The following is a 25,450-nucleotide window of genomic DNA, read 5'->3' on the forward strand; positions in this document are numbered from 1 at the left end:
AATCCTAACCCTTAACCCTAACCCTAACCCTAACCCTTGCTTCATGTCCACACCCGGCTCGACCCTAACTCTAATTTAAATTTCTATTGTCCTCCAAAAGTGTGGACAATACCTCCAAGACTGCAATTCATGCACCGTGGTTGGATTATGATGAGGAGGTCGTAACAGTACTTTTCCCTTTGTTCATCTCAGTGATAGACACAGTGGGGATTATTCTGCCTTTTCTCTCTCTTGGCAAGGACTCTGTTGACATTCCGATTCAATGAAGATAAAGGTTAAATACTGTTGATACTCAGATTTAGGGAAAATCCCATAATAGTATACTCCTACCATCACATTCTTGGCCTATTCCACTGTCATTAGAGTCATATCTGAATACATGTTTTGTTATCATGCAGTTCCATACCCAATGTTTATTCCAGACATTTCTAGTGACATTTTTAATGATGTGTGTATGAGTGTCCATCCATCTATGTCCTCAGTGGTGTGATGGGATAACCCAGAAGTACTGTAGCTATCTGGCCCTCAGCCAGGTTGTCATGGGATGTTCTATTTATGTGTGTCACTCTGTCATCAATATGTCCCTTTCTACCTGCCTTTCTGCCTGTCTACCTGCCTGCCTTTCTGCCTTCCTTTCTGCCTGCCTGCCTTTCTGCCTTCCTTTCTGCCTGTCTACCTGCCTGTCTGCCTGCCTGCCTTTCTGCCTGTCTACCTGCCTGTCTGTCTGCCTGCCTGCCTTTCTGCCTGTCTACCTGCCTGTCTGCCTGCCGCTTGTCTGCTTTTCTGCCTGTCTACCTGCCTGCTTGTCTGCTTTTCAGCCTGCCTATCTGACTGTTTCTCTGCCGTCCTGCTTGCCTTTCTGCCTGCCAGTCTGCTTGTCTGCCTGCCTGCCCTTCTGTCTATCTATATGCCTGCCGGCCTCCCTGTCTACCTGCCGGCCTGCTCTGGGCATTAAATAGCCTATTTGTGGCAGTGCCAGTGTGCATAGGAGACTGACTACTGCAGGTGAATGTCGCTATTGCTGGGTGGATGGGGAGCTCCCAGCTCTCTACCATGCTACCAATTAACCAGCACCAAGCAACCAGTGTTCCCATTCCAAATCACATGCTCCAGTGAGGCCCACGTCAGCGTAGTTACAGTCATAGAAATAGCAATTTATTTGTATGGCTACAGTAGCCAGATCCCTGGCAACCTAAGCTGCATCCTAAATGGCACCCTATTCCCTATTTAGTGTATTTATTTTGGGCCTCTGGTCAAAAGTAATGCACTATATAGGGAATTGGGTGCCCTACCATTGGCGCCCTACTCTCTCAGGGATTTGACTTGTTCACACTGATTCTGCAGCGTGTCCATGGTGACGCACCTCTCATCATATTCTCCCCCTGCTAGTTATTCTCTTCATTAAAACCCCAGTCAGCTCAGCAGTGTGGAGGATGGAGTAGGAGGATGATGAAATTTTGCCTGGCCCTTTCCATAGGGCATCACCGCCCGGTCACATGGAGGGCTCTGCTCCGAGAGGGCTCTGCTATTATTAGAGCTGTGGCATCCCAGGCATCAGCCCACTCCTCAGGGGCCTCTGGGAAGCCTGCATATCTCCGGGTCACCTGCCTGTCAGGAGCCTCTTTTTCCACCTCAAACAGGGGATTTCCCAGTAGGCCCTCTGCTAACAACGAAAGCCTTTTCTCCTTCCTCTGTTGAAGTCGTGATCGGTCAGAGAGTTTCTCTCTTTCCTTCTCTCTCTCTCTCTCTCTCTCTCTCTCTCTCTCCTCATCAAAAACAACGGACATGGTGATTGACTTTGGAAGGAACACTACCATGCACACACCATCACTGATAAAAGGTGAGCCTATCGAAATAGTGGAGGAGTACAAATACTGTGGTCTAGTCACAACCAGCTGTCCTGGGATCAGTGTACTGACACTATTTTTTGAAAGGCCAACAGAGAAAGTATTTCTGACAGAAACTGCACTTTTTTAATATTGATCTAACCATCACGGTTCTCTTTTATAAATTATTCATTGAGAGAATTCTGTCCTACTGCTTGACCTGCTGGTTTGGGAATATCAAGGTTACACAGAAAAATAGGTTGGGCAAGATGGTCAGGACTTGTGAGAAAATCATGGGGCTGCAACAGCAAGAACTGTCATCTCTCTACCTGGGCAGAGCCCTCCAGAAGGCCAGTAAAAGGGGTTGACTCCTCTCACCCACTCCACTCCGATTTCCAGCTCCTTCCCTCTAGCCTCAGGTACAGACGACCTAAGGTGAAAAGAAATAGGGCCAAGTACTCTTTTATTCAGAATGCAATTCTGCAGCTTAAAAAAATGTTGGACTAATTGCACTTTAGCACTTGCAGAATGAATCTATACTTACCCTGCCTACTGCCTTGTAAATATCCTTTGCTATTTATTACATTTTTTATGTGTGATATGTTCTATGACTGCTGCAAAATGAATTGACTCTGAGGACAAAGTTTTCTGAATCTGAATCTCTCTATCTCTCTTTCCTTCACTCTCTCATTCCAACTCTATCTCTCTCTTTGCCAATGAGACAACAGCTTATGGCGTTCAGACCCCAGCAGAAAGTGGTGGATTAATGGAGGGCAGGAAAGGAGGTCAGAAATTAGAGCAAGTGAGAGAGGCAGGCAGTAGGAAGACGAAAGACAAAGAGAGCAACCGGCAATCCAAGGCGGATTGATTTTCCCTCTTGGGCTGGCCACAGACCATAATCCTTCACTCTTAGTTTTGGTTGGACTGGAGGGTCTTCAGGGTGTGTAGATTTATAGCCAGGCAGTGGGTTTAAGGCTAGCTTGGCTGTTCAAACATCCGCAAGCCCCATCTGTCTCTCTGCTCTGCCAAAGAGAGAGAGGAGAGCTTTTCAGACTGAGTCAGAATGGTCAAGGGCTCTACTAAAGCCCCGGTCTCCTCTCCCAGATAACATATGCTTACCACACACAAGCTCAACCAACCTGTTATTTCCCCTGCCCACTCAGGACGCACACAGTGGACTGAGTTGTCAAAATCCATTATACTGAGTGACTGAGATGCAGGCTTGTATTTAAATTTGAGTCAGCCTCCCTCGTCTCACTCTTTTGCAACATTCGAAGATTTGGTTTTTAATTTTCCTCTCTGCCTCTCTTTTCTCTTTCACCTCCCTCTCTCCTTCCATCCATCCCACTGCACCTCCCTCTCTCCTTCCATCCATCCCACTGCACCTCCCTCTCTCCTTCCACCCCTCCCTCTGCACCTCCCTCTCTCCTTCCATCCCTCCCACTGCACCTCCCTCTCTCCTTCCATCCCTCCCACTGCACCTCCCTCTCTCCTTCCATCCCTCCCACTGCACCTCCCTCTCTCCTTCCATCCCTCCCACTGCACCTCCCTCTCTCCTTCCACCCCTCCCTCTGCACCTCCCTCTCTCCTTCCATCCCTCCCACTGCACCTCCCTCTCTCCTTCCATCCCTCCCACTGCACCTCCCTCTCCTTCCACCCCTCCCACTGCACCTCCCTCTCTCCTTCCATCCCTCCCACTGCACCTCCTCTCTCCTTCCATCCCTCCCACTGCACCCCCCCTCTCCTTCCATCCCTCCCACTGCACCTCCCTCTCTCCTTCCACCCCTCCCACTGCACCTCCCTCTCTCCTTCCACCCCTCCTCTGCACCTCCCTCTCCTTCCATCCCTCCCTCTGCACCTCCCTCTCTCCTTCCATCCCTCCCTCTGCACCTCCCTCTCTCCTTCCATCCCTTCCACTGCACCTCCCTCTCTCCTTCCACCCCCCCTCTGCACCTCCCTCTTTCCTTCCACCCCTCCCACTGCACCTCCCTCTCTCCTTCCATCCCTCCCTCTGCACCTCCTCTCTCCTTCCATCCCTCCCACTGCACCTCCCCTCTCCTTCCATCCCTCCCACTGCACCTCCCTCTCTCCTTCCATCCCTCCCACTGCACCTCCCTCTCTCCTTCCACCCCTCCCACTGCACCTCCCTCTCTCCTTCCACCCCTCCCTCTGCACCTGCCTCTCTCATTCCATCCCTCCCACTGCACCTCCCTCTCTCCTTCCATCCCTCCCACTGCACCTCCTCTCTCCTTCCACCCCTCCTCTGCACCTGCCTCTCTCATTCCATCCCTCCCACTGCACCTCCCTCTCCTTCCACCCCTCCTCTGCACCTGCCTCTCTCATTCCATCCCTCCCACTGCACCTCCCTCTCTCCTTCCATACCTCCCTCTGTGACTCCCTCTTTCCTTCCACCCCTTCCTCTGCACCTCCCTCTCTCCTTCCATACCTCCCTCTGTGACTCCCTCTTTCCTTCCACCCCTTCCTCTGCACCTCCCTCTCTCCTTCCACCCCTTCCTCTGCACCTCCCTCTCTCCTTCCATCCCTCCTCTGCACCTGCCTCTCTCCTTCCATCCCTCCCTCTGCACCTCCCTCTCTCCTTCCATCCCTCCCTCTGCACCTCCCTCTCTCCTTCCATCCCTCCTCTGCACCTGCCTCTCTCCTTCCACCCCTCCCTCTGCGACTCCCTCTCTCCTTCCATACCTCCCTCTGTGACTCCCTCTTTCCTTCCACCCCTTCCTCTGCACCTCCCTCTCTCCTTCCATACCTCCCTCTGTGACTCCCTCTTTCCTTCCACCCCTTCCTCTGCACCTCCTCTCTCCTTCCATCCCTCCCTCTGCACCTGCCTCTCTCCTTCCACCCCTCCCTCTGTGACTCCCTCTCTCCTTCCACCCCTCCCTCTGTGACTCCCTCTCTCCTTCCACCCCTCCCTCTGTGACTCCCTCTCTCCTTCCACCCCTCCCTCTATGACTCCCTCTTTCCTTCCACCCCTCCCACTGCACCTCCCTCTCTCCTTCCACCCCTCCCTCTGTGACTCCCTCTCTCCTTCCACCCCTCCCTCTGTGACTCCCTCTTTCCTTCCACCCTCCCTCTGTGACTCCCTCTTTCCTTCCACCCTCCCACTGCACCTCCCTCTCTCCTTCCATCCCTCCCTCTGCACCTGCCTCTCTCCTTCCACCCCTCCCTCTGCGACTCCCTTTTTCCTTCCACCCCTCCCTCTGTGACTCCCTCTCTCCTTCCACCCCTCCCTCTATGACTCCCTCTCTCCTTCCTCTTCTCCCAGTCTGATGCAGGAGGGGGTGGACCTGCGCCCCGGCAGCAGCAGTAGTCTGATTTTGAACCCAGGGAGGTTTGACTTTGAGGTCTCTGAATGTTTCCTGCTGGGCTGTCCACTGGGCCTGGTGCTGGCCATGAGACGTACAGTACTGCCTGCTGTCCAGGGTAGGTGTTGTTGGAGAAACACACACACTTCTCACACACCTCTGTGTCTAGGCAGTCCCTGATGCAACACCTTCCCCACAATGTTTAGCTACCTCTCTGATGGACCAGATCGATCTTCATACTTATTTTGCTTGAAAAGACCACTAGTTCATAATTCTACTACATACAGCAGATGCAGCTTTTTAGAGCCTTTCTAGACTACAAATATACTTATTTTTTATTTATTTATTTAACCCTTATTTAACTAGGCAAGTCAGCTTAGAACAAATTCTTATTTACAATGACGGCCTACCCAAAGGCAAAAGGACTCCTGCATGGACGGGGGCTGGGATTCAAAATGAAAAATAATACAATTAAAATAAAGGACAAAACACACATCACGACAAGGGAGTCAACACAACACTACATAAAGAGAGACCTAAGACAACAGCATGGCAGCAACACCACATGACAACAGCATAGTAGCAATACAACATGACAACAACATGGCAGCAGCACAACGTGGTAGCAGCACAAAACATGGTACAAATATTATTGGGCACAGACAACAGCAGAAAGGGCAAGAAGGTAGTGTCAACAATATATCACGCAAAGCAGCCACAAGTGTCCATGATTGAGTCTTTAAGTGAAGAGATTGAGATAAAACTGTCCAGTTTGAGTGTTAGTTGCAGCTCGTTCCAGACGCTAGCTGCAGCGAACTGAAAAGACGAGCGACCCAGGGATGTGTGTGCTTTGGGTACCTTTAACAAAATGTGACTGGCAGAATGGATGTTGTATGTGGAGGATGAGGGCTGCAGTGAATATCTCAGATAGGGGGGAGTGAGGCATAAGAGTGTTTTATAAATAATCATCAACCAGTGGGTCTTGCAACAGGTATACAGAGATTACCAGTTTACAGAGGAGTATAGAGTGCAGTGATGTGGCAAATCTGATAGCCAAATGGTAAAGAACATCTAGCCGCTCGAGAGCACCCTTACCTGCTGATCTAAAAATGATGTCTCCGTAATCTAGTAGGATGGTTATCTGAATCAGGGTTAGTTTGGCAGCTGGGGTGAAAGAGGAGCGATTACGATAGAGGAAACCAAGTCTATATTTAACTTTAGCCTGCAGCTTGGATATGGGCTGAGAGAAGGACAGTGTACTGTCTAGCCATACTCCCAAGTACTTGTATGAGGTGACAACCTCAACCTCTCCTCAGAGGTAGTAATCACACAGGTGGGGAAAGGGGTATTCTTCTTACCAAACCACATGACCTTTGTTTTGGAGGTGTTCAGGACAAGGTGAAGGCAGAGGAAGCTTGTTGGACACTAAGAAAGCTTTGTTGTAGAGGATTTACCACAAAATCGGGGAGGGACCAGCTGAGTATAGGACTGTATCATCTGCATATAAATGGATGAGAGAGCTTCCTACTACCTGAGCTATGTTGTTGATGTAAATTGAGAAGAGTGTGGGGCTACCTTTCCCACACATCACATTTCGTACACACAAGCCTTATACTTTATTAGTTCACACACTAAGCGCTCCCTAATCTCTGCTGTCTGCTGTCCTATGTCCCTCAGTGAGTCAACTCCGTCCTGCCTGCACCCAGATCTTCAACCTGTTCTACCCTCAGACCCCTCTGCCTCCAGACTGGAGCCCCTGCTGGAGCCCCTCTTCCACAAGCTGCCCCCCTTCCCCATGCCGCGCTACCAGCGCTACCCCCTGGGAGATGGACGCTGCACACTTATAGGTGAGTCAGAGGGAAACTGTTAATCGAAAATCAATTAAACTAAGGAGGCAATATACCGGTGTATTCTCTGTTATAAATGTATCGCTCTACTGTATTAGTCATATTTTGGGTTTTGCATTTCAAAGTCAATCCACCATATATATTTTTTTCAATACATGTATAAAATATATACAGTGGGGCAAAAAAGTATTTAGTCAGCCACCAATTGTGCAAGTTCTCCCACTTAAAAAGATGAGAGAGGCCTGTAATTTTCATCATAGGTACACTTCAACTATGACAGACAAAATGAGGAAAATAAATCCAGAAAATCACATTGTAGGATTTTTAATGAATTTATTTGCAAATTATGGTGGAAAATAAGTATTTGGTCACCTACAAACAAGCAAGATTTCTGGCTCTCACAGACCTGTAACTACTTCTTTAAGAGGCTCCTCTGTCCTCCACTCGTTACCTGTATTAATGGCACCTGTTTGAACTTGTTATCAGTATAAAAGACACCTGTCCACAACCTCAAACAGTCACACTCCAAACTCCACTATGGCCAAGACCAAAGAGCTGTCAAAGGACACCAGAAACAAAATTGTAGACCTGCACCAGGCTGGGAACACTGAATATGCAATAGGTAAGCAGCTTGGTTTGAAGAAATCAACTGTGGGAGCAATTATTAGGAAATGGAAGTCATACAAGACCACTGATAATCTCCCTCGATCTGGGGCTCCACGCAAGATCTCACCCCGTGGGGTCAAAATGATCACAAGAACGGTGAGCAAAAATCCCAGAACCACACGGGGGACCTAGTGAATGACCTGCAGAGAGCTGGGACCAAAGTAACAAAGCCTACCATCAGCAAGGGCATTGAAGATTAAACGTGGCTGGGTCTTTCAGCATGACAATGATCCCAAACACACCGCCGGGCACTTGAAGGAGTGGCTTCGTAAGAAGCATTTCAAGGTCCTGGAGTGGCCTAGCCAGTCTCCAGATCTCAACCCCATAGAAAATCTTTGGAAGGAGTTGAAAGTCCGTGTTGCCCAGCAACAGCCCCAAAACATCACTGCTCTAGAGGAGATCTGCATGGAGGAATTGGCCAAAATACCAGCAACAGTGTGTGGAAACCTTGTGAAGACTTACAGAAAACGTTTGACCTCTGTCATCGCCAACAAAGAGTATATAACAAAGTATTGAGATAAACTTTTGCTATTGACCAAATACTTATTTTCCACCATAATTTGCAAATAAATTCATAAAAAATCCTACAATGTGATTTTCTGGATTTGTTTTTCTCATTTTGTCTGTCATAGTTGAAGTGTACCTATGATGAAAATTACAGGCCTCTCTCATCTTTTTAAGTGGGAGAACTTGCACAATTGGTGGCTGACTAAAGACTTTTTTGCCCCACTGTATATATTTTTTAAATGTATTGTTCTTTATTATTTTCCCCTAACCCTACCAGCCCTCCCCTAACCCTACCAGCCCTCCCCTAACCCTACCAGCCCTCCCCTAACCCTACCACCCTCCCCTAACCCTACCACCCCTCCCTAACCCTACCACCCCTCCCCTAACCCTACCAGCCCTCCCCTAACCCTACCACCCTCCCCTAACCCTACCACCCCTCCCCTAACCCTACCAGCCCTCCCTAACCCTACCAGCCCTCCCTAACCCTACCACCCCTCCCCTAACCCTACCACCCCTCCCTAACCCTACCAGCCCTCCCCTAACCCTACCAGCCCTCCCCTAAACCTACCAGCCCTCCCCTAACCCTACCACCCCTCCCTAACCCTACCACCCCTCCCCTAACCCTACCAGCCCTCCCCTAACCCTACCAGCCCTCCCCTAACCCTACCACCCTCCCCTAACCCTACCACCCCTCCCCCTAACCCTACCAGCCCTCCCCTAACCCTACCACCCCTCCCCAAATTGGAGTAAACTAATGGACAACAACACTTAGGCTTCTACTTCCAGCTTATACATACTATATACATTTTACAGACACAATGTGTTTTACAATAATTAACTCTTGTTTGTTTTTAATCCCATCCTTCAGTTACCCTCAACCCCTCCCATCTATATCTGAAGACCATCCAGTTTTTATTTATATTTGCCATGTATTTTTCAACTGTGCTGTGATGTTTCACAAAAGTTATGAACTTTCTATTCTCATAGTTTCTACAGGTTGCAAATTAAGATAGACATTTTTATTATTATATTATTGATCAATTTATTCTGACTTTTTAAATCACCCAGCAGTGCTATTTACAGATTTAACTCCAGGTAAATATTGCAATTCTACAGCTCAACCTGCTAAACCTGCGACTATTTGCATTTTAGTTTTTTTTGTGCACTGACTATGCACACTCACTGGACTCTACCCACACACTCACACATACTACACACACACACACACACACACACACACACACACACACACACACACACACACACACACACACACACACACACACACACACACACACACACACACACACACACACAGTGGTGGAACTGAGGCTCTCACTGTCTGTTAGCCTTACAGAAAAATAGGCGAGTCTGGCCCGAAGCCTTGCATTTCAAAGTCATTATAATTCATCCTCTTGGGTGTTACGTTAACCTGAGACCTCTCTGGGGATCAGACTCAGACACCTGTGTGTTTGTGCATCTGTGTCTGTGTGTGTGTGTGTGTGTGTGTGTGTGTGTGTGTGTGTGAGGTATTACTGGGCTAGATGTGTCAGGGTAGGTAGGTACTAGGTAGCACAATAATCCCAGCAGGGACAGGAGGGCTGGCCCTAACACTCTAATGAAGCACTGATTTTTTAAACAATATTTTTATCCTCCTTCTGGGACTTTGAGACTTAAACACCTTGCCTCTGCCCCTGCTTCTCTCAAGGTAAATCATAGGGAGATAGTAGTACAAAGGCTGTACAGTACACGGCAACCTACAGACGTTCTGGTCCTGTCCAGGGGGTGTACTTGTACATCAAGCTGTTTCACGCCACAGAAACAGGAGAAAGGCTCCTGCCCATTCTGTCTCTGACACTTCTTACTTATGGTTCATAAGGGAGTGCCACAGACCTAAAATGCTGAAAGAAACAAACTTATGAAGTAACCGCAAATAATTACAATCATGTCACAACAACATCAACACCGGCAAATTAGCTGTTAGCAACTCCCCACATTAGCAAACTGCTTCCTGACAATATGTGTCATCCTATTCAGAAGTCCCTGTCAGTTAGAAGACATGATGTTTAATTAGAGGGGAGGAATCTCATGGTGCAGTAGTTTGCGATACTGGTGTTCAGCAAGGAGACACTTTCACACTCTCACAGTCCTCCTACAGGGAATAGGGTGTCATTTGGGACACATCTACAGTCTCTCACAGTCCTCCTACAGGGAATAGGGTGTCATTTGGGACACATCTACAGTCTCTCACAGTCCTCCTACATGGAATAGGGTGTCATTTGGGACACATCTACAGTCTCTCACAGCATTGCTGATTTTTAATTACGCCACTAAATCCATTGATCAGGCTCAGAGGCTGTTAAAGTATGAGTTAAATTAAAACACACCCACGCAGCAGCACACACACACACACACACACACACACACACACACACACACACACTGAAACACTCATTTCCTTTGGTGCTATAATGGTAATTAGTTAAAGCGATGATGACATGGAGAAGCGATCAAATCCTACTCCTATTGGTAAGGTTCTACCATCAGTACCCATCCACATTGTAGAGGCTTTATTGTGATGAAGGGCAGTAACAGAGAAAATCAGCTTTCTGTTGGTTGCTTTTCTATTGACTGAAATGCAACGGCAATAGACAAACAGCCAATGCTCTGCAACTGTCAACTCCTGAGTTTGTATGGTTATGTCTTTCATATCGCACAGGAAGAGTTTAGTCCTTGCATTGCACTGCAGAAATATTATACATACATACGCACACACACAAACACACATACACACACATGCACACACCACACACACAGAGAGAGAACAGTATGCCTTTGAAGCCAGGCTGTAGTAAAGAGATGTTTCAAGGCCCCAGTATAATCATGCACATCTCCTCCTTCTGTCCACTGTCCACCACAACATTGGTGCTTTCATTCTTCTTAACTCCCCTCCATTTCCATACTGATAGTGGTGTTGTGGTCCCTATCTATCTCCTGGTTCTCCTGGTGCCTCCTACCCCCTTGCCCCCCCTACCCACCTGCCCTCTCCTCTCACCCCTCTCCTACCCACCTGCCCTCTCCTCTCACCCCTCTCCTACCCACCTGCCCTCTCCTCTCCCCCTCTCCTACCCCCCTGTCCTCTCCTCTCACACCTCTCGTACCTCCCTGTCCTCTCCTCTCACTTCGCTCCTACCTCCCTGTCATTACCTCTCCCCGCAGATACTGTCATCTCGCTCCCTATTTCTCTCTCTCACTCTGTCTTTCTCTATACCTCGCTCTCTCTCTGCATCTTGTCTCTCATTCCCACCCGTTCTCATTCAACCACAGATTCTGCCTTACTTTCTTTCAAACAGTTTATTTAATATTTTGCATTAAATGACAGACAACAACATTCAGAGGATTCTGTCTTTCTCTCATCTCAATTAAATTAAATTCAAGGGGCTTTATTGGCATGGGAAACATATGTTAACATTGCCAAAGCAAGTGAAGTAGATAATATACAAAAGCCAAGACAATGCAAAATATACAAAAAGCCAAGACAATGCAGGAGTGGCTTCGGGACAAGCCTCTGAATGTCCTTGAGTGGCACAGCCAGAGCCCGGACTTCAACCCGAACATCTCTGGAGAGACCCGACAATAGTTGTGCAGCATCGCTCCCCATCCAACCTAACACAGCTTGAGAGTCTGTTTGGTTCATCCTTGGGAGCAATTTCCAAACGCCTGAAGGTACCACGTTCATCTGTATAAACAATAATACGCAAGTATAAACACTATGGGACCACTCAGCCATCATACCGCTCAGGAAGGAGACGCGTTCTGTCTCCTAGAGATGAACGTACTTTAGTGCGAAAAGTGCAAATCAACCCCAGAACAGGGGAGCATCGGGGTGGCAGCATGTTGTGGGTGTGCTTTGCTGGAAGGGGGGCTGGTGCACTTCACAAAATAGATGTCATCATGAGAGAGGAAAATGATGTGGATATATTGAAGCAACATCTCAAGTCATCAGTCAGGAAGTTAAAGCTTGGTGGCAAATGAGTCTTCCAAATGGACGATGACCCCAAGCATACTTTCAAAGTTGTGGCAAAATGGCTTAAGGACAACAAAGTCAAGGTATTGGAGTGGCCATCATAAAGTCCTGACCTCAATCCTATAGAAAATGTGTGGGCAGAACTGAATAAGCGTGTGCGAGCAAAGAGGCCTACAAACCTGACTCAGTTACACCAGCTCCGTCAGGAGGAATGGGCCAAAATTCACCTAACTTATTGTGGGAAGCTTGTGGAAGACTACCTGAAATGTTTGACCCAAGTTAAACAATTTAAAGGCAATGCTACCAAATATTAATTGACTGTATGTAAACTTCTGACCCACTGGGAATGTGATGAAAGAAATAAAAGCTGATATAAATAATCCTCTCTACTTTTATTCTGACATTTCACATTCTTAAAATAAAGTGGTGATCCTAACTGACCTAAGACAGGGCATTTTTACTAGGATTAAATGTCAGGAATTGTGAAAAACTGAGTTTAAATGTATTTGGTTAAGGTGTATGTACACTTCTGACTTCAACTGTAAATAAGCATAAAAATGGGTTGTTTTTACAGTGGTGTTTGTTCTTCACTGGTTGACCTTTTCTTCTGGTAACAGGTCACAAATCTTGCTGCTGTGATGGCACACTGTGGTATTTCACCCAGTAGATATGGGAGTTTATTAAAATTGTGTTTGTTTATGAATTCTTTGTGGATCTGTGTAATCTGAGGGAAATATGTGTCTCTAATATGGTCATACATTGGGCAGGAGGTTAGGAAGTACAGCTCAGTTTCCAACTAATTTTGTGGGCAGTGTGCACATAGCCTGTCTTCTCTTCAGAGCCATGTCTGCCTACGGCTGCCTTTCTCAATAGCAAGGCTATGCTCACTTAAGCTTTCCTTAAGTTTGGTAAGTCACAGTGGTCAGGTATTCTGCCACTGTGTACTCTCTGTTTAGGGCCAAATAGCATTCTAGTTTGCTCTGTTTTTTTGTTAATTCTTTCCAATGTGTCAAGTAATTACCTTTTTGTTTTCTCATGATTTGGTTGTCTAATTATGTTGCTGTCCTAGAGCTCTGTGGGGTGTGTTTGTGAACAGAGCCCCAGGACCAGCTTGCTTAGGGGACTCTTCTCCAGGTTCATCTCTCTGCAGGTGATGGCTTTGTTATGGAAGGTTTGGGAATCGCTTCCTTTTAGGTGGTTGTAAAATTTAACGTCTCTTTTCTGGATTTTGATAAGTAGCAGGTATCGGCCTAATTCTACTCTGCATGCATTATTTGGTGTTTTACGTTGTACACAGAGGATATTTTTGCAGAATTCTGCATGCAGTCTCAATCATCTCTCTCTCTCGCTTTCCCTCTCATCTATCTTTTTCTCGCTCTCAGTCACTCTCTCAACCTCTGTTTCTCCTCCAGCAAACATTGTTAAAATCCTGGTGATGTTTCTTTCTCTCGACAGAGAGTGCGTGACAGTCAGCGTCCCCTGTCTGTGTGCAGTGTGCTGTGAAAGTCCCCACTAACACTAAAGAGACAGAGGATGAGGGCTCCACTGAGAGTAGAAGGAATGGGGCTCATTAAAAATAGAGGATGTGGAGCCTCCCGGGTGGCACAGTGGTTAAGGGCGCTGTACTGCAGCGCCAGCTGTGCCACCAGAGACTCTGGGTTCGTGCCCAGGCTCTGTCGTAACCGCCCGCGACCGGGTTAGGGATGGCTTGGCCGGTAGGGATATCCTTGTCTCATCGCGCACCAGCGACTCCTGTGGCGGGCTGGGCGCAGTGTGTGCTAACCAAGGTTGCCAGGTGCACAGTGTTTCCTCCGCCGCATCAGCGGCTGGCTTCCAGGTTGGATGCGCGCTGTGTTAAGAAGCGGTGCGGCTTGGTTGGGTTGTGTATCGGAGGACACATGACTTTCAACCTTTGTCTCTCCCGAGCCCGTACGGGAGTTGTAGAGATGAGACAAGATAGTAGCTACTAATACAAATGGATACCATGAAATTGGGGAGAAAAAGGGGTAAAATAAAAAATAAAAAAAATCGAGGATGTGTGCACACGCATGTGTTGTGTCAGGGTTAGTAGAATGTGGTGTCGGACATTTGGCCTGCAGTATTTTCATTTAAAGGACATGCATTGGGTGCGTAATGGTGTTCAGAATGACAAAAATAAAATGTAGATGATGGTTATTCATTAAGTTCCATACATGCAACTCGACGATGCAAAAGGACATTTAGAAAAGGGGAGATCTAACGATGCATGGATTGCTAATATGACTAGGATTGTGCCATTGGCCACTGGAGAAAGAAGCCTCCCTATCGTTTTGTATATGCACTTGAATGGCGAATAGTAAGGGCACTTCAATTGACAAATAAAGCTCTTTTTAGTACCTCTTTTTAATTGTGGCCATCAAACCGTTTTTAACACGCGATTGCATTTAGAATGGTTACGCAATCATTGGGCTTATAAAAGCCCATTTCACTCCAGCAGCAACATGAGCTGTTTGAGAAGCTGTAGCAGCTCATAGGCTCTGTATCTGTACACTGTGCTCGTGTGATAAACATAACGACTAACGAAAATACACACGCGGCAATTCAATTCCACTAAATGATGCAAATGAACCTATAGACTGATAAGGATGACCGGTCAAATATATTTCCATTGTCAGGTTTTTCCAACAATGAATAGGATGAAAAGCATTATGTTGCAATGGGATTTTTATTATTCTCCCTGACAGTTGGCTGGCACCAGTTTTATTTATCAGCTTCTAATTGTTTTGATAGGCTAATGGAAACCCTAGTTTGTGTGTGTGTTTGTGTGTAGGTGTGCACGTGGGTCCATGCATGTGCTTGCGTACATGCATTTGGAAAAGGATACAACACATTAAGGAAAATATCTGTCACACCCAGTCACATCTTCTACACTAATTGCCATACAACAGAACCTTAATTTCACTCTCTCATGGGCACACGCTATAGTATGCTGATTGTTTACATTCCAACATTTATTTAGCCCTGTGTGACCCTGTGAATATGTATGTGACCATCCTTGCCACCTTTCCCCATGCCTATAAAAAGACCAGTCTCAACGGTTGGTTTTTCTTGGCCACCATAACCGCAGGCCTGTATTAGCTCCACCTGATTCCCCACACGCCTGCCTGGGAAAGCAACCTGGAGTTTGTATTCTGCTGTGGTTGCCAGTCCCTTACAGACGGGGGAAATTAGACTGACAGCCGAGTAGTGTGGAGGAGCATCCGAGGCTTTGTTTAAACGCTCCACTAAAGGTCACAGCGGCAGCCACACAAAGAGTTAACCTCACTGGAATGGATTGCATAATGACAGTAGACATCCTTTAAGGACCGAGCTGATAGACGATGGCTCACAATAACATATTTTGATATGCAGACATGCAAACACACAGGAATATAGTCATATAAACACACACACACACACACTTAAGCATCATGAAAAAAACATCCAGTACACACATTGCCTCTCCATGGATTGCTGGTTAAATAGAGGAATACAAATTGGAGTCCTCAGATGATCAGTCGAGGTGGAGATGCACTGCTCCTGTTTAGCATTCTGATACAGGAAAATGTTCTCATTGAATACTGTATCTCCATATCCTGGCATCCATGCTGCTGGCATCCATGCTGCTGGCATCCATGCCCCCTGCTGCCCATAATAAAAATCATCCAGCCTTTCTGTGTTCTACTGGCCCTGTCATAATGTAAAAACAAAATACCTGCTGAGAACATCAAACAGGGTCTGGTCCACCCTCTACATCTGTGGCGTCCAGTGATTCACCGCTCGGTAACCAGTAATCACCCACACATACATGCATGAGAACATGCACGCACCCGCAGACACACACACACACACACACACACGTATGCCCAGTACATCACCGGGGCCTCTATACCAGGCGGTGTCAGAGGAAGGCCCTAATAGACTCCAGCCAATCTAGTCATAGAGTGTTCCCTCTGCTATCGCACGGCAAGCGGTACCGGAGCGCCAAGTTTAGGTCCAAGAGACTTCTTAACAGCTTCTACCCCCAAGCCATAAGACTCCTGAACAGCTAATCAAATGGCTCTGTTATTATCTATGCATTATCTATGCATAGCCACTTTAACAACCCTACCTGCATGTACCTAATTATCTCAATTACAGTGCCTTGCGAAAGTATTCGGCCCCCTTGAACTTTGCGACCTTTTGCCACATTTCAGGCTTCAAACATAAAGATATAAAACTGTATTTTTGTGAAGAATCAACAACAAGTGGGACACAATCATGAAGTGGAACGACATTTATTGGATATTTCAAACTTTTTAACAAATCAAAAACTGAAAAATTGGGCGTGCAAAATTATTCAGCCCCTTTACTTTCAGTGCAGCAAACTCTCTCCAGAAGTTCAGTGAGGATCTCTGAATGATCCAATGTTGACCTAAATGACTAATGATGATACAAACAATCCACCTGTGTGTAATCAAGTCTCCGTATAAATGCACCTGCACTGTGATAGTCTCAGAGGTCCGTTAAAAGCGCAGAGAGCATCATGAAGAACAAGGAACACACCAGGCAGGTCCGAGATACTGTTGTGAAGAAGTTTAAAGCCGGATTTGGATACAAAAATATTTCCCAAGCTTTAAACATCCCAAGGAGCACTGTGCAAGCGATAATATTGAAATGGAAGGAGTATCAGACCACTGCAAATCTACCAAGACCTGGCCATCCCTCTAAACTTTCAGCTCATACAAGGAGAAGACTGATCAGAGATGCAGCCAAGAGGCCCATGATCACTCTGGATGAACTGCAGAGATCTACAGCTGAGGTGGGAGACTCTGTCCATAGGACAACAATCAGTCGTATATTGCACAAATCTGGCCTTTATGGAAGAGTGGCAAGAAGAAAGCCATTTCTTAAAGATATCCATAAAAAGTGTAATTTAAAGTTTGCCACAAGCCACCTGGGAGACACACCAAACATGTGGAAGAAGGTGCTCTGGTCAGATGAAACCAAAATTGAACTTTTTGGCAACAATGCAAAACATTATGTTTGGCATAAAAGCAACACAGCTCATCACCCTGACCACACCATCCCCACTGTCAAACATGGTGGTGGCAGCATCATGGTTTGGGCCTGCTTTTCTTCAGCAGGGACAGGGAAGATGGTTAAAATTAATGGGAAGATGGATGGAGCCAAATACAGGACCATTCTGGAAGAAAACCTGATGGAGTCTGCAAAAGACCTGAGACTGGGACGGAGATTTGTCTTCCAACAAGACAATGATCCAAAACATAAAGCAAAATCTACAATGGAATGGTTTAAAAATAAACATATCCAGATGTTAGAATGGCCAAGTCAAAGTCCAGACCTGAATCCAATCGAGAATCTGTGGAAAGAACTGAAAACTGCTGTTCACAAATGCTCTCCATCCAACCTCACTGAGCTCGAGCTGTTTTGCAAGGAGGAATGGGAAAAAATTTCAGTCTCTCGATGTGCAAAACTGATAGAGACATACCCCAAGGGACTTACAGCTGTAATCGCAGCAAAAGGTGGCGGTACAAAGTATTAACTTAAGGGGGCTGAATAATTTTGCACGCCCAATTTTTCAGTTTTTGATTTGTTAAAAAAGTTTGAAATATCCAATAAATGTCGTTCCACTTCATGATTGTGTCCCACTGGTTGTTGATTCTTAACAAAACAACACAGTTTTATATCTTTATGTTTGAAGCCTGAAATGTGGCAAAAGGTCGCAAAGTTCAAGGGGGCCGAATACTTTCGCAAGGCACTGTACCTCAACACCGGTGCCCCCGCACATTGACACGTTGACTCTGTACCGGTACTCCCTGTATATAGCCTCCACATTGATACGTTGACTCTGTACCGGTACTCCCTGTATATAGCCTCCACATTTATACGTTGACTCTGTACCGGTACTCCCTGTATAGCCTCCACATTGACACGTTGACTCTGTACCGGTACCCCTGTATATAGCCTCCACATTGATACGTTGACTCTGTACCGGTACTCCCTGTATATAGCCTCCACATTGATACGTTGACTCTGTACCGGTACTCCCTGTATATAGCCTCCACATTGACACGTTGACTCTGTACCGGTACCCCTGTATATAGCCTCCACATTGACACGTTGACTCTGTACCGGTACTCCCTGTATATAGCCTCCACATTGATACGTTGACTCTGTACCGGTACTCCCTGTATATAGCCTCCACATTGATACGTTGACTCTGTACCGGTACCCCTGTATATAGCCTCCACATTGATACGTTGACTCTGTACCGGTACCCCTGTATATAGCCTCTACATTGATACGTTGACTCTGTACCGGTACCCCCTGTATATAGCCTCCACATTGACACGTTGACTCTGTACCGGTACCCCCTATATATAGCCTCCACATTGATACGTTGACTCTGTACCAGTACTCCCTGTATTTAGCCTCCACATTGATACGTTGACTCTGTACCGGTACCCCCTGTATATAGCCTCCACATTGATACGTTGACTCTGTACCGGTACTCCCTGTATATAGCCTCCACATTGACTCTGTACCGGTACTCCCTGTATATAACCTCCACATTGATACGTTGACTCTGTACCGGTACTCCCTGTATATAGCCTCCACATTGACTCTGTACCGGTACTCCCTGTATATAACCTCCACATTGATACGTTGACTCTGTACCGGTACTCCTGTATATAGCCTTCACATTGATACGTTGACTCTGTACCGGTACTCCGTGTATATAGCCTCCACATTGACACGTTGACTCTGTACCGGTACTCCCTGTATATAGCCTCCACATTGACACGTTGACTCTGTACCGGTACTCCCTGTATATAGCCTCCACATTGATACGTTGACTCTGTACCGGTACTCCTGTATATAGCCTCCACATTGACACGTTGACTCTGTACCGGTACTCCCTGTATATAACCTCCACATTGACACGTTGACTCTGTACCGGTACCCCCTGTATATAGCCTCCACATTGATACGTTGACTCTGTACCGGTACTCCCTGTATATAGCCTCCACATTGATACGTTGACTCTGTACCGGTACTCCCTGTATATAGCCTCCACATTGATACGTTGACTCTGTACCGGTACCCCCTGTATATAGCCTCCACATTGACACGTTGACTCTGTACCGGTACCCCTGTATATAGCCTCCACATTGACACGTTGACTCTGTACCGGTACTCCCTGTATATAGCCTCCACATTGATACGTTGACTCTGTACCGGTACTCCTGTATATAGCCTCCACATTGATACGTTGACTCTGTACCGGTACTCCCTGTATATAACCTCCACATTGATATGTTGACTCTGTACCGGTACTCCCTGTATATAGCCTCCACATTGATACGTTGACTCTGTACCGGTACTCCCTGTATATAGTACTCCCTGTATATAACCTCCACATTGATACGTTGACTCTGTACCGGTACTCCCTGTATATAACCTCCACATTGACACGTTGACTCTGTACCGGTACTCCTGTATATAGTCTCCACATTGACTCTGTACCGGTACTCCCTGTATATAACCTCCACATTGACACGTTGACTCTGTACCGGTACTCCCTGTATATAACCTCCACATTGACACGTTGACTCTGTACCGGTACTCCCTGTATATAGCCTCCACATTGATACGTTGACTCTGTACCGGTACCCCTGTATATAGCCTCCACATTGACACGTTGACTCTGTACCGGTACCCCCTGTATATAGCCTCCACATTGACACGTTGACTCTGTACCGGTACTCCCTGTATATAGCCTCCACATTGACTCTGTACCGGTACTCCCTGTATATAACCTCCACATTGATACGTTGACTCTGTACCGGTACTCCCTGTATATAGCCTCCACATTGATACGTTGACTCTGTACCGGTACTCCCTGTATATAGCCTCCACATTGACTCTGTACCGGTACTCCTGTATATAACCTCCACATTGATACGTTTACTCTGTACCGGTACTCCCTGTATATAGCCTCCACATTGACTCTGTACCGGTACTCCTGTATATAACCTTCACATTGATACGTTGACTCTGTACCGGTACCCCCTGTATATAACCTCCACATTGACACATTGACTCTGTACCGGTACTCCCTGTATATAGCCTCCACATTGATACGTTTACTCTGTACCGGTACTCCTGTATATAGCCTCCACATTGACTCTGTACCGGTACTCCTGTATATAACCTCCACATTGATACGTTGACTCTGTACCGGTACTCCCTGTATATAACCTCCACATTGATACGTTGACTCTGTACCGGTACTCCCTGTATATAGCCTCCACATTGACTCTGTACCGGTACTCCCTGTATATAACCTCCACATTGACACATTGACTCTGTACCGGTACTCCCTGTATATAGCCTCCACATTGACTCTGTACCGGTACTCCCTGTATATAACCTCCACATTGACACATTGACTCTGTACCGGTACTCCCTGTATATAGCCCCGCTATTGTTATTTACTGCTGCTCTTTAATTATTCTTTTTTCTTACCTCTTACTTTAATTTTTTTTATTTTTAGGTATTTTCTTAAAACTGCATCTTTGGTTAAGGGCTTGTAAGTAAGCATTTCACTGTAAGGTCTACTACACCTGTTGTATTCAGCATTTCACTGTAAGGTCTACACCTGTTGGTTAAGGGCTTGTAAGTAAGCATTTCACTGTAAGGTCTACTACACCTGTTGTATTCAGCATTTCACTGTAAGGTCTACACCTGTTGTATTCAGCATTTCACTGTAAGGTCTACTACACCTGTTGTATTCAGCATTTCACTGTAAGGTCTACACCTGTTGTATTCAGCATTTCACTGTAAGGTCTACTACACCTGTTGTATTCAGCATTTCACTGTAAGGTCTACACCTGTTGTATTCAGCATTTCACTGTAAGGTCTACTACACCTGTTGTATTCAGCATTTCACTGTAAGGTCTACACCTGTTGTATTCAGCATTTCACTGTAAGGTCTACACCTGTTGTATTCAGCATTTCACTGTAAGGTCTACACCTGTTGTATTCAGCATTTCACTGTAAGGTCTACACCTGTTGTATTCAGCATTTCACTGTAAGGTCTACTACACCTGTTGTATTCAGCATTTCACTGTAAGGTCTACACCTGTTGTATTCAGCATTTCACTGTAAGGTCTACACCTGTTGTATTCAGCATTTCACTGTAAGGTCTACACCTGTTGTATTCAGCATTTCACTGTAAGGTCTACACCTGTTGTATTCGGCGCATGTGACTAATAAAATGTGATTTGATTTGATCATACACACACAGACCTGCCCTTAAATATGCCTGTGCTTAATGGAACGTTCTCCAGGCAGACACTCAGACTGTCTGTTCCTTTCAGAGTCAATGTTAAATGTAATGAGATAGATTACCATGCTATACTGCAAGAGCCTTACATGTAACTGAGACAGAGGACAGACCGACAACAGTCTCCATCACAAATGGGACCCTATTCCCTACAGTGCACTTCTTTTGAAAAGGGCCGTGGTCAAAAGTAGTACACTATATAGAGAATAGGGTGCCATTTGGGACTCACACCGAAGGATATTGTTATTGGGTTGCTTTTATGGATATCGATATGTCAAGGTTTTTCTTTTCTCTTTTACACTTAATTCACTCGCTCTGTCCTTCCCCTCCCTCTTTCCCTCTACAGTACAGTACACCATAGCATAGTTGTTACAGAAGGCTGATGATAATGTTTCCAGAGCTGGAGTTGATTGGAACAATGTGGATGCACTCCTATAACCTATACTACAGATAGCCTTTACTACAGCCTTTCATTACAATAAACAACAACGCTGTACTGTAACCATGCCAACCATACCTGAGCCCTAGTTATGCTGCTGCCAGAGACAGAGAGTATGTTGTCAAGCTATTACAGACATGTAAAATGGAAAGGAAGTAGAAGAATATGCTAAAATAAGGGGAAAAGAACAAATACAAGTAGAATGAACAGCTGAATTGAATTGGATGAAGAGAAAATACATTGGCCTCAACATGTCTAGGAAATGATGACACATTTCCCTTGTAGTCTATCTGTCTCTCTCTTTTCTCTTCATTGCTCTCTCTTATACTATCTCTCTCTCTCCCGCCCACTCTCCTTCTTTATTCCAGAGAGGATCCTGTGAAGTTCAACATAAATGTATCATTGAACAGAGGGAGCAGTCACTTGTCTCTCTAAGAATTATATTATTGATGTGATCTGCTACGAGTATGTCATGTCTTGTAAAGACTATCCTACAGGTCCATGTTCTCTGATACAACCATATATATCACGGGGGAAATCCAAGTTTCCTCCTTCAGTCTACGGGACAAAACATACACATCCGTCCAAAAATAAAGGTGAGGAGTAACTAGGGCCATCTGGGCTGTAGTGTAGTTGTTTACAGTTTCCCTCACTGACCTCTCTCTCTCAGCTCCTGGGGTTGGGTGTGTTGATTGGTCATCACCATCGGTCACAATCCCTGGATCATTACAAGCCCAACCTAATTACCTGACACTGTGTATGTTTCCAAGGCTTTCCTCTAGCACGCACAAAACAAGCTAATACCACATACTAGCTAATATTATTATTTAAAACTTTACTCCTTTTCTCTCCCAATTTTGTGATATCCAATTGGTAATTACATTCTTGTCCCATCGCTGCAACTCCCATAAGGATTCAGGAGAGGCGAAGATCGCGAGCAATGCGTCCACCGAAAAATAACCCATCCAAGCCACACTGCTTCTTGGCACACTGCGCGCTTAACCCAGAAGACTGCTGCACCAATGTGTCGGAGGAAACACCGTACAACTAACCACCAAAGTCAGCGTGCACGTGCCTGACCGCCACAAGGAGTCACTAGAGCTCGATGGGACAAGGACATCACAGCCGGCCAAACCCTCCCCTAACTCGGACGATGCCGGGCCAATTGTGTGGCCTCCTCATGGGCTTCCGGTCGCGGCCGTGACGCCTCCAGCACTGAGATGCAGTGCATTAGACTGCTGTGCCACTCGGGACGCCCATAACAGTACTGATTCACAGAAAATGTTACTAGTTAATTGTTATATAATTAAACTCTCCCTTCCTTTCACTCTTTCTACCACTCTCTCCCTCTGCCTGTCTCTCTCTCTCTGTCTCTCTCTCATTTTAGCTGACAGTATCCAAAGTCACCCAGAGGTGTTCCTGGAGGCAGAGCCCAGTCCTGGTGCCCCGACCGTGCCCCCTTCCCCTGAGACAGACAGCAGTGGAAGGGGAGGAGGAGGAGGAGGGCGCAGAGCCAGTGTGACCAGCGTGGACAGTGAGACGTCCTTCTGCTCTGTGGGCCGGATGAGTAGCACCATCACCAACAGTGAGTGGGAGAGAGAATGAAAGAGAGACAGGAGAGAGAGAAGCAAGAAAGAAAGAAAGAAAGAAAGAAAGAAAGAAAGAAAGAAAGAAAGAAAGAAAGAAAGAAAGAAAGAAAGAAAGAAAGAAAGAAAGAAAGAAAGAAAGAAAGAAAGAAAGAAAGAAAGAAAGAAAGAAAGAAAGAAAGAAAGAAAGAAAAGGCAGTGATATGAAAAGAGAGAGAGAAAGAAGCACAGAGAGAGAGAGAAATAAGCACACAGAGAGAGAGAAATAAGCACAGAGAGAGAGAAAGAAGCACAGAAAGAAGCAGAGAGAGAAAGAAGCACAGAGAGAGAGAGAGAGAGAGAAAGAAGCACAGAGAGAGAGAGAAATAAGCACACAGAGAGAGAGAAATAAGCACAGAGAGAGAGAAAGAAGCACAGAGAGAGAGAAAGAAGCACAGAGAGAGAAATAAGCACAGAGAGAGAGAAAGAAGCACAGAAAGAAGCACACAGAGAGAGAAAGAAGCACAGAGAGAGAGAAAGAAGCACAGAGAGAGAGAAAGAAGCACAGAGAGAGAAATAAGCACACAGAAAGAAGCACAGAAAGAAGACAGAGAGAGAAAGAAGCACAGAGAGAGAGAAAGAAGCACAGAGAGAGAGAAAGAAGCAGAGAGAGAAAGAAGCACAGAGAGAGAAAGAAGCACAGAAAGAAGCACAGAGAGAGAAAGAAGCAGAGAGAGAAAGAAGCACAGAGAGAGAGAAAGAAGCACAGAAAGAAGCACAGAAAGAAGCACACACAGAGAGAAAGAAGCAGAGAGAGAAAGAAGCACAGAGAGAGAGAAAGAAGCACAGAAAGAAGCACAGAGAGAGAGAAAGAAGCAGAGAGAGAAAGAAGCACAGAGAGAGAGAAAGAAGCACAGAAAGAAGCACAGAAAGAAGCACACAGAGAGAAAGAAGCACAGAGAGAAAGAAGCACAGAGAGAGAAAGAAGCACAGAGAGAGAGAGAAATAAGCACACAGAGAGAGAGAAATAAGCACAGAGAGAGAGAAAGAAGCACAGAAAGAAGCACACAGAGAGAGAAAGAAGCACAGAGAGAGAGAAAGAAGCACAGAGAGAAAGAAAGAAGCAGAGAGAGAAAGAAGCACAGAGAGAGAGAGAGAGAGAGAGAGAAAGAAGCAGAGAGAGAGAGAGAAAGAAGCAGAGCGAGAGAAAGAAGCACAGAGAGAGAGAAAGAAGCACAGAGAGAGAAAAAGAAGCACAGAGAGAGAGAAAGAAGCATAGAGAGAGAGAAAGAAACAGAGAGAGAAAGAAACACAGAGAGAGAAAGAAACACAGAGAGAGAATGAAGCACACAGAGAAATAAGCATAGAGAGAGAAAGAAGCACAGAGAGAAAGAAGCACAGAGAGAGAGAGAAAGAAAGAAGCAGAGAGAGAGAAAGAAGCAGAGAGAGAAAGAAAGACGCAGAGAGAGAAAGAAGCAGAGAGAGAGAAAGAAGCATAGAGAGAGAAAGAAGCAGAGAGAGAGAGAAAGAAGCAGAGAGAGAGAAAGAAGCAGAGAGAGAGAGAAAGAAGCATAGAGAGAGAAAGAAGCAGAGAGAGAGAGAAAGAAGCGTATATAGAGAGAGAGAAAGAAGCAAAGAGAGAGAAAGAAGCATATATATATATATAGAGAGAGAAAGAAGCATAGAGAGAGAAAGAAGCACAGAGAGAGAAAGAGAAAGAAGCATAGAGAGAGAGAGAGAGGTGGAGACTGCTCATTAGCGATCAGAGGTAAAGGGCACATTGGGGCTACGCTCTATACATTATTTAATCAATTATCTATGGTGGGCACCTATAGCCATACTCAGGAGATCCAACTGTGCCTCTCCAGATTAACCTACTTCTA

General features: G+C 46.0%; 1 protein-coding gene across 1 annotated transcript in view; it reads left to right on the forward strand.

Moving 5' to 3' along the window:
- LOC112267103 (membrane-associated phosphatidylinositol transfer protein 3-like) overlaps positions 1 to 25,450 on the forward strand; it is a 72,159-nt gene that overhangs the window by 19,531 nt on the left and 27,178 nt on the right. Inside the window, 4 exon segments of the mRNA XM_042297416.1 lie at positions 5,107 to 5,264; positions 6,824 to 6,868; positions 6,871 to 6,993; positions 23,390 to 23,587. Of these exon segments, the coding sequence (XP_042153350.1) occupies positions 5,107 to 5,264; positions 6,824 to 6,868; positions 6,871 to 6,993; positions 23,390 to 23,587 (524 nt within the window).

The sequence above is a fragment of the Oncorhynchus tshawytscha genome, linkage group LG14 (assembly GCF_018296145.1).
Source record: "Oncorhynchus tshawytscha isolate Ot180627B linkage group LG14, Otsh_v2.0, whole genome shotgun sequence".
Lineage (NCBI taxonomy): Eukaryota > Metazoa > Chordata > Actinopteri > Salmoniformes > Salmonidae > Oncorhynchus > Oncorhynchus tshawytscha.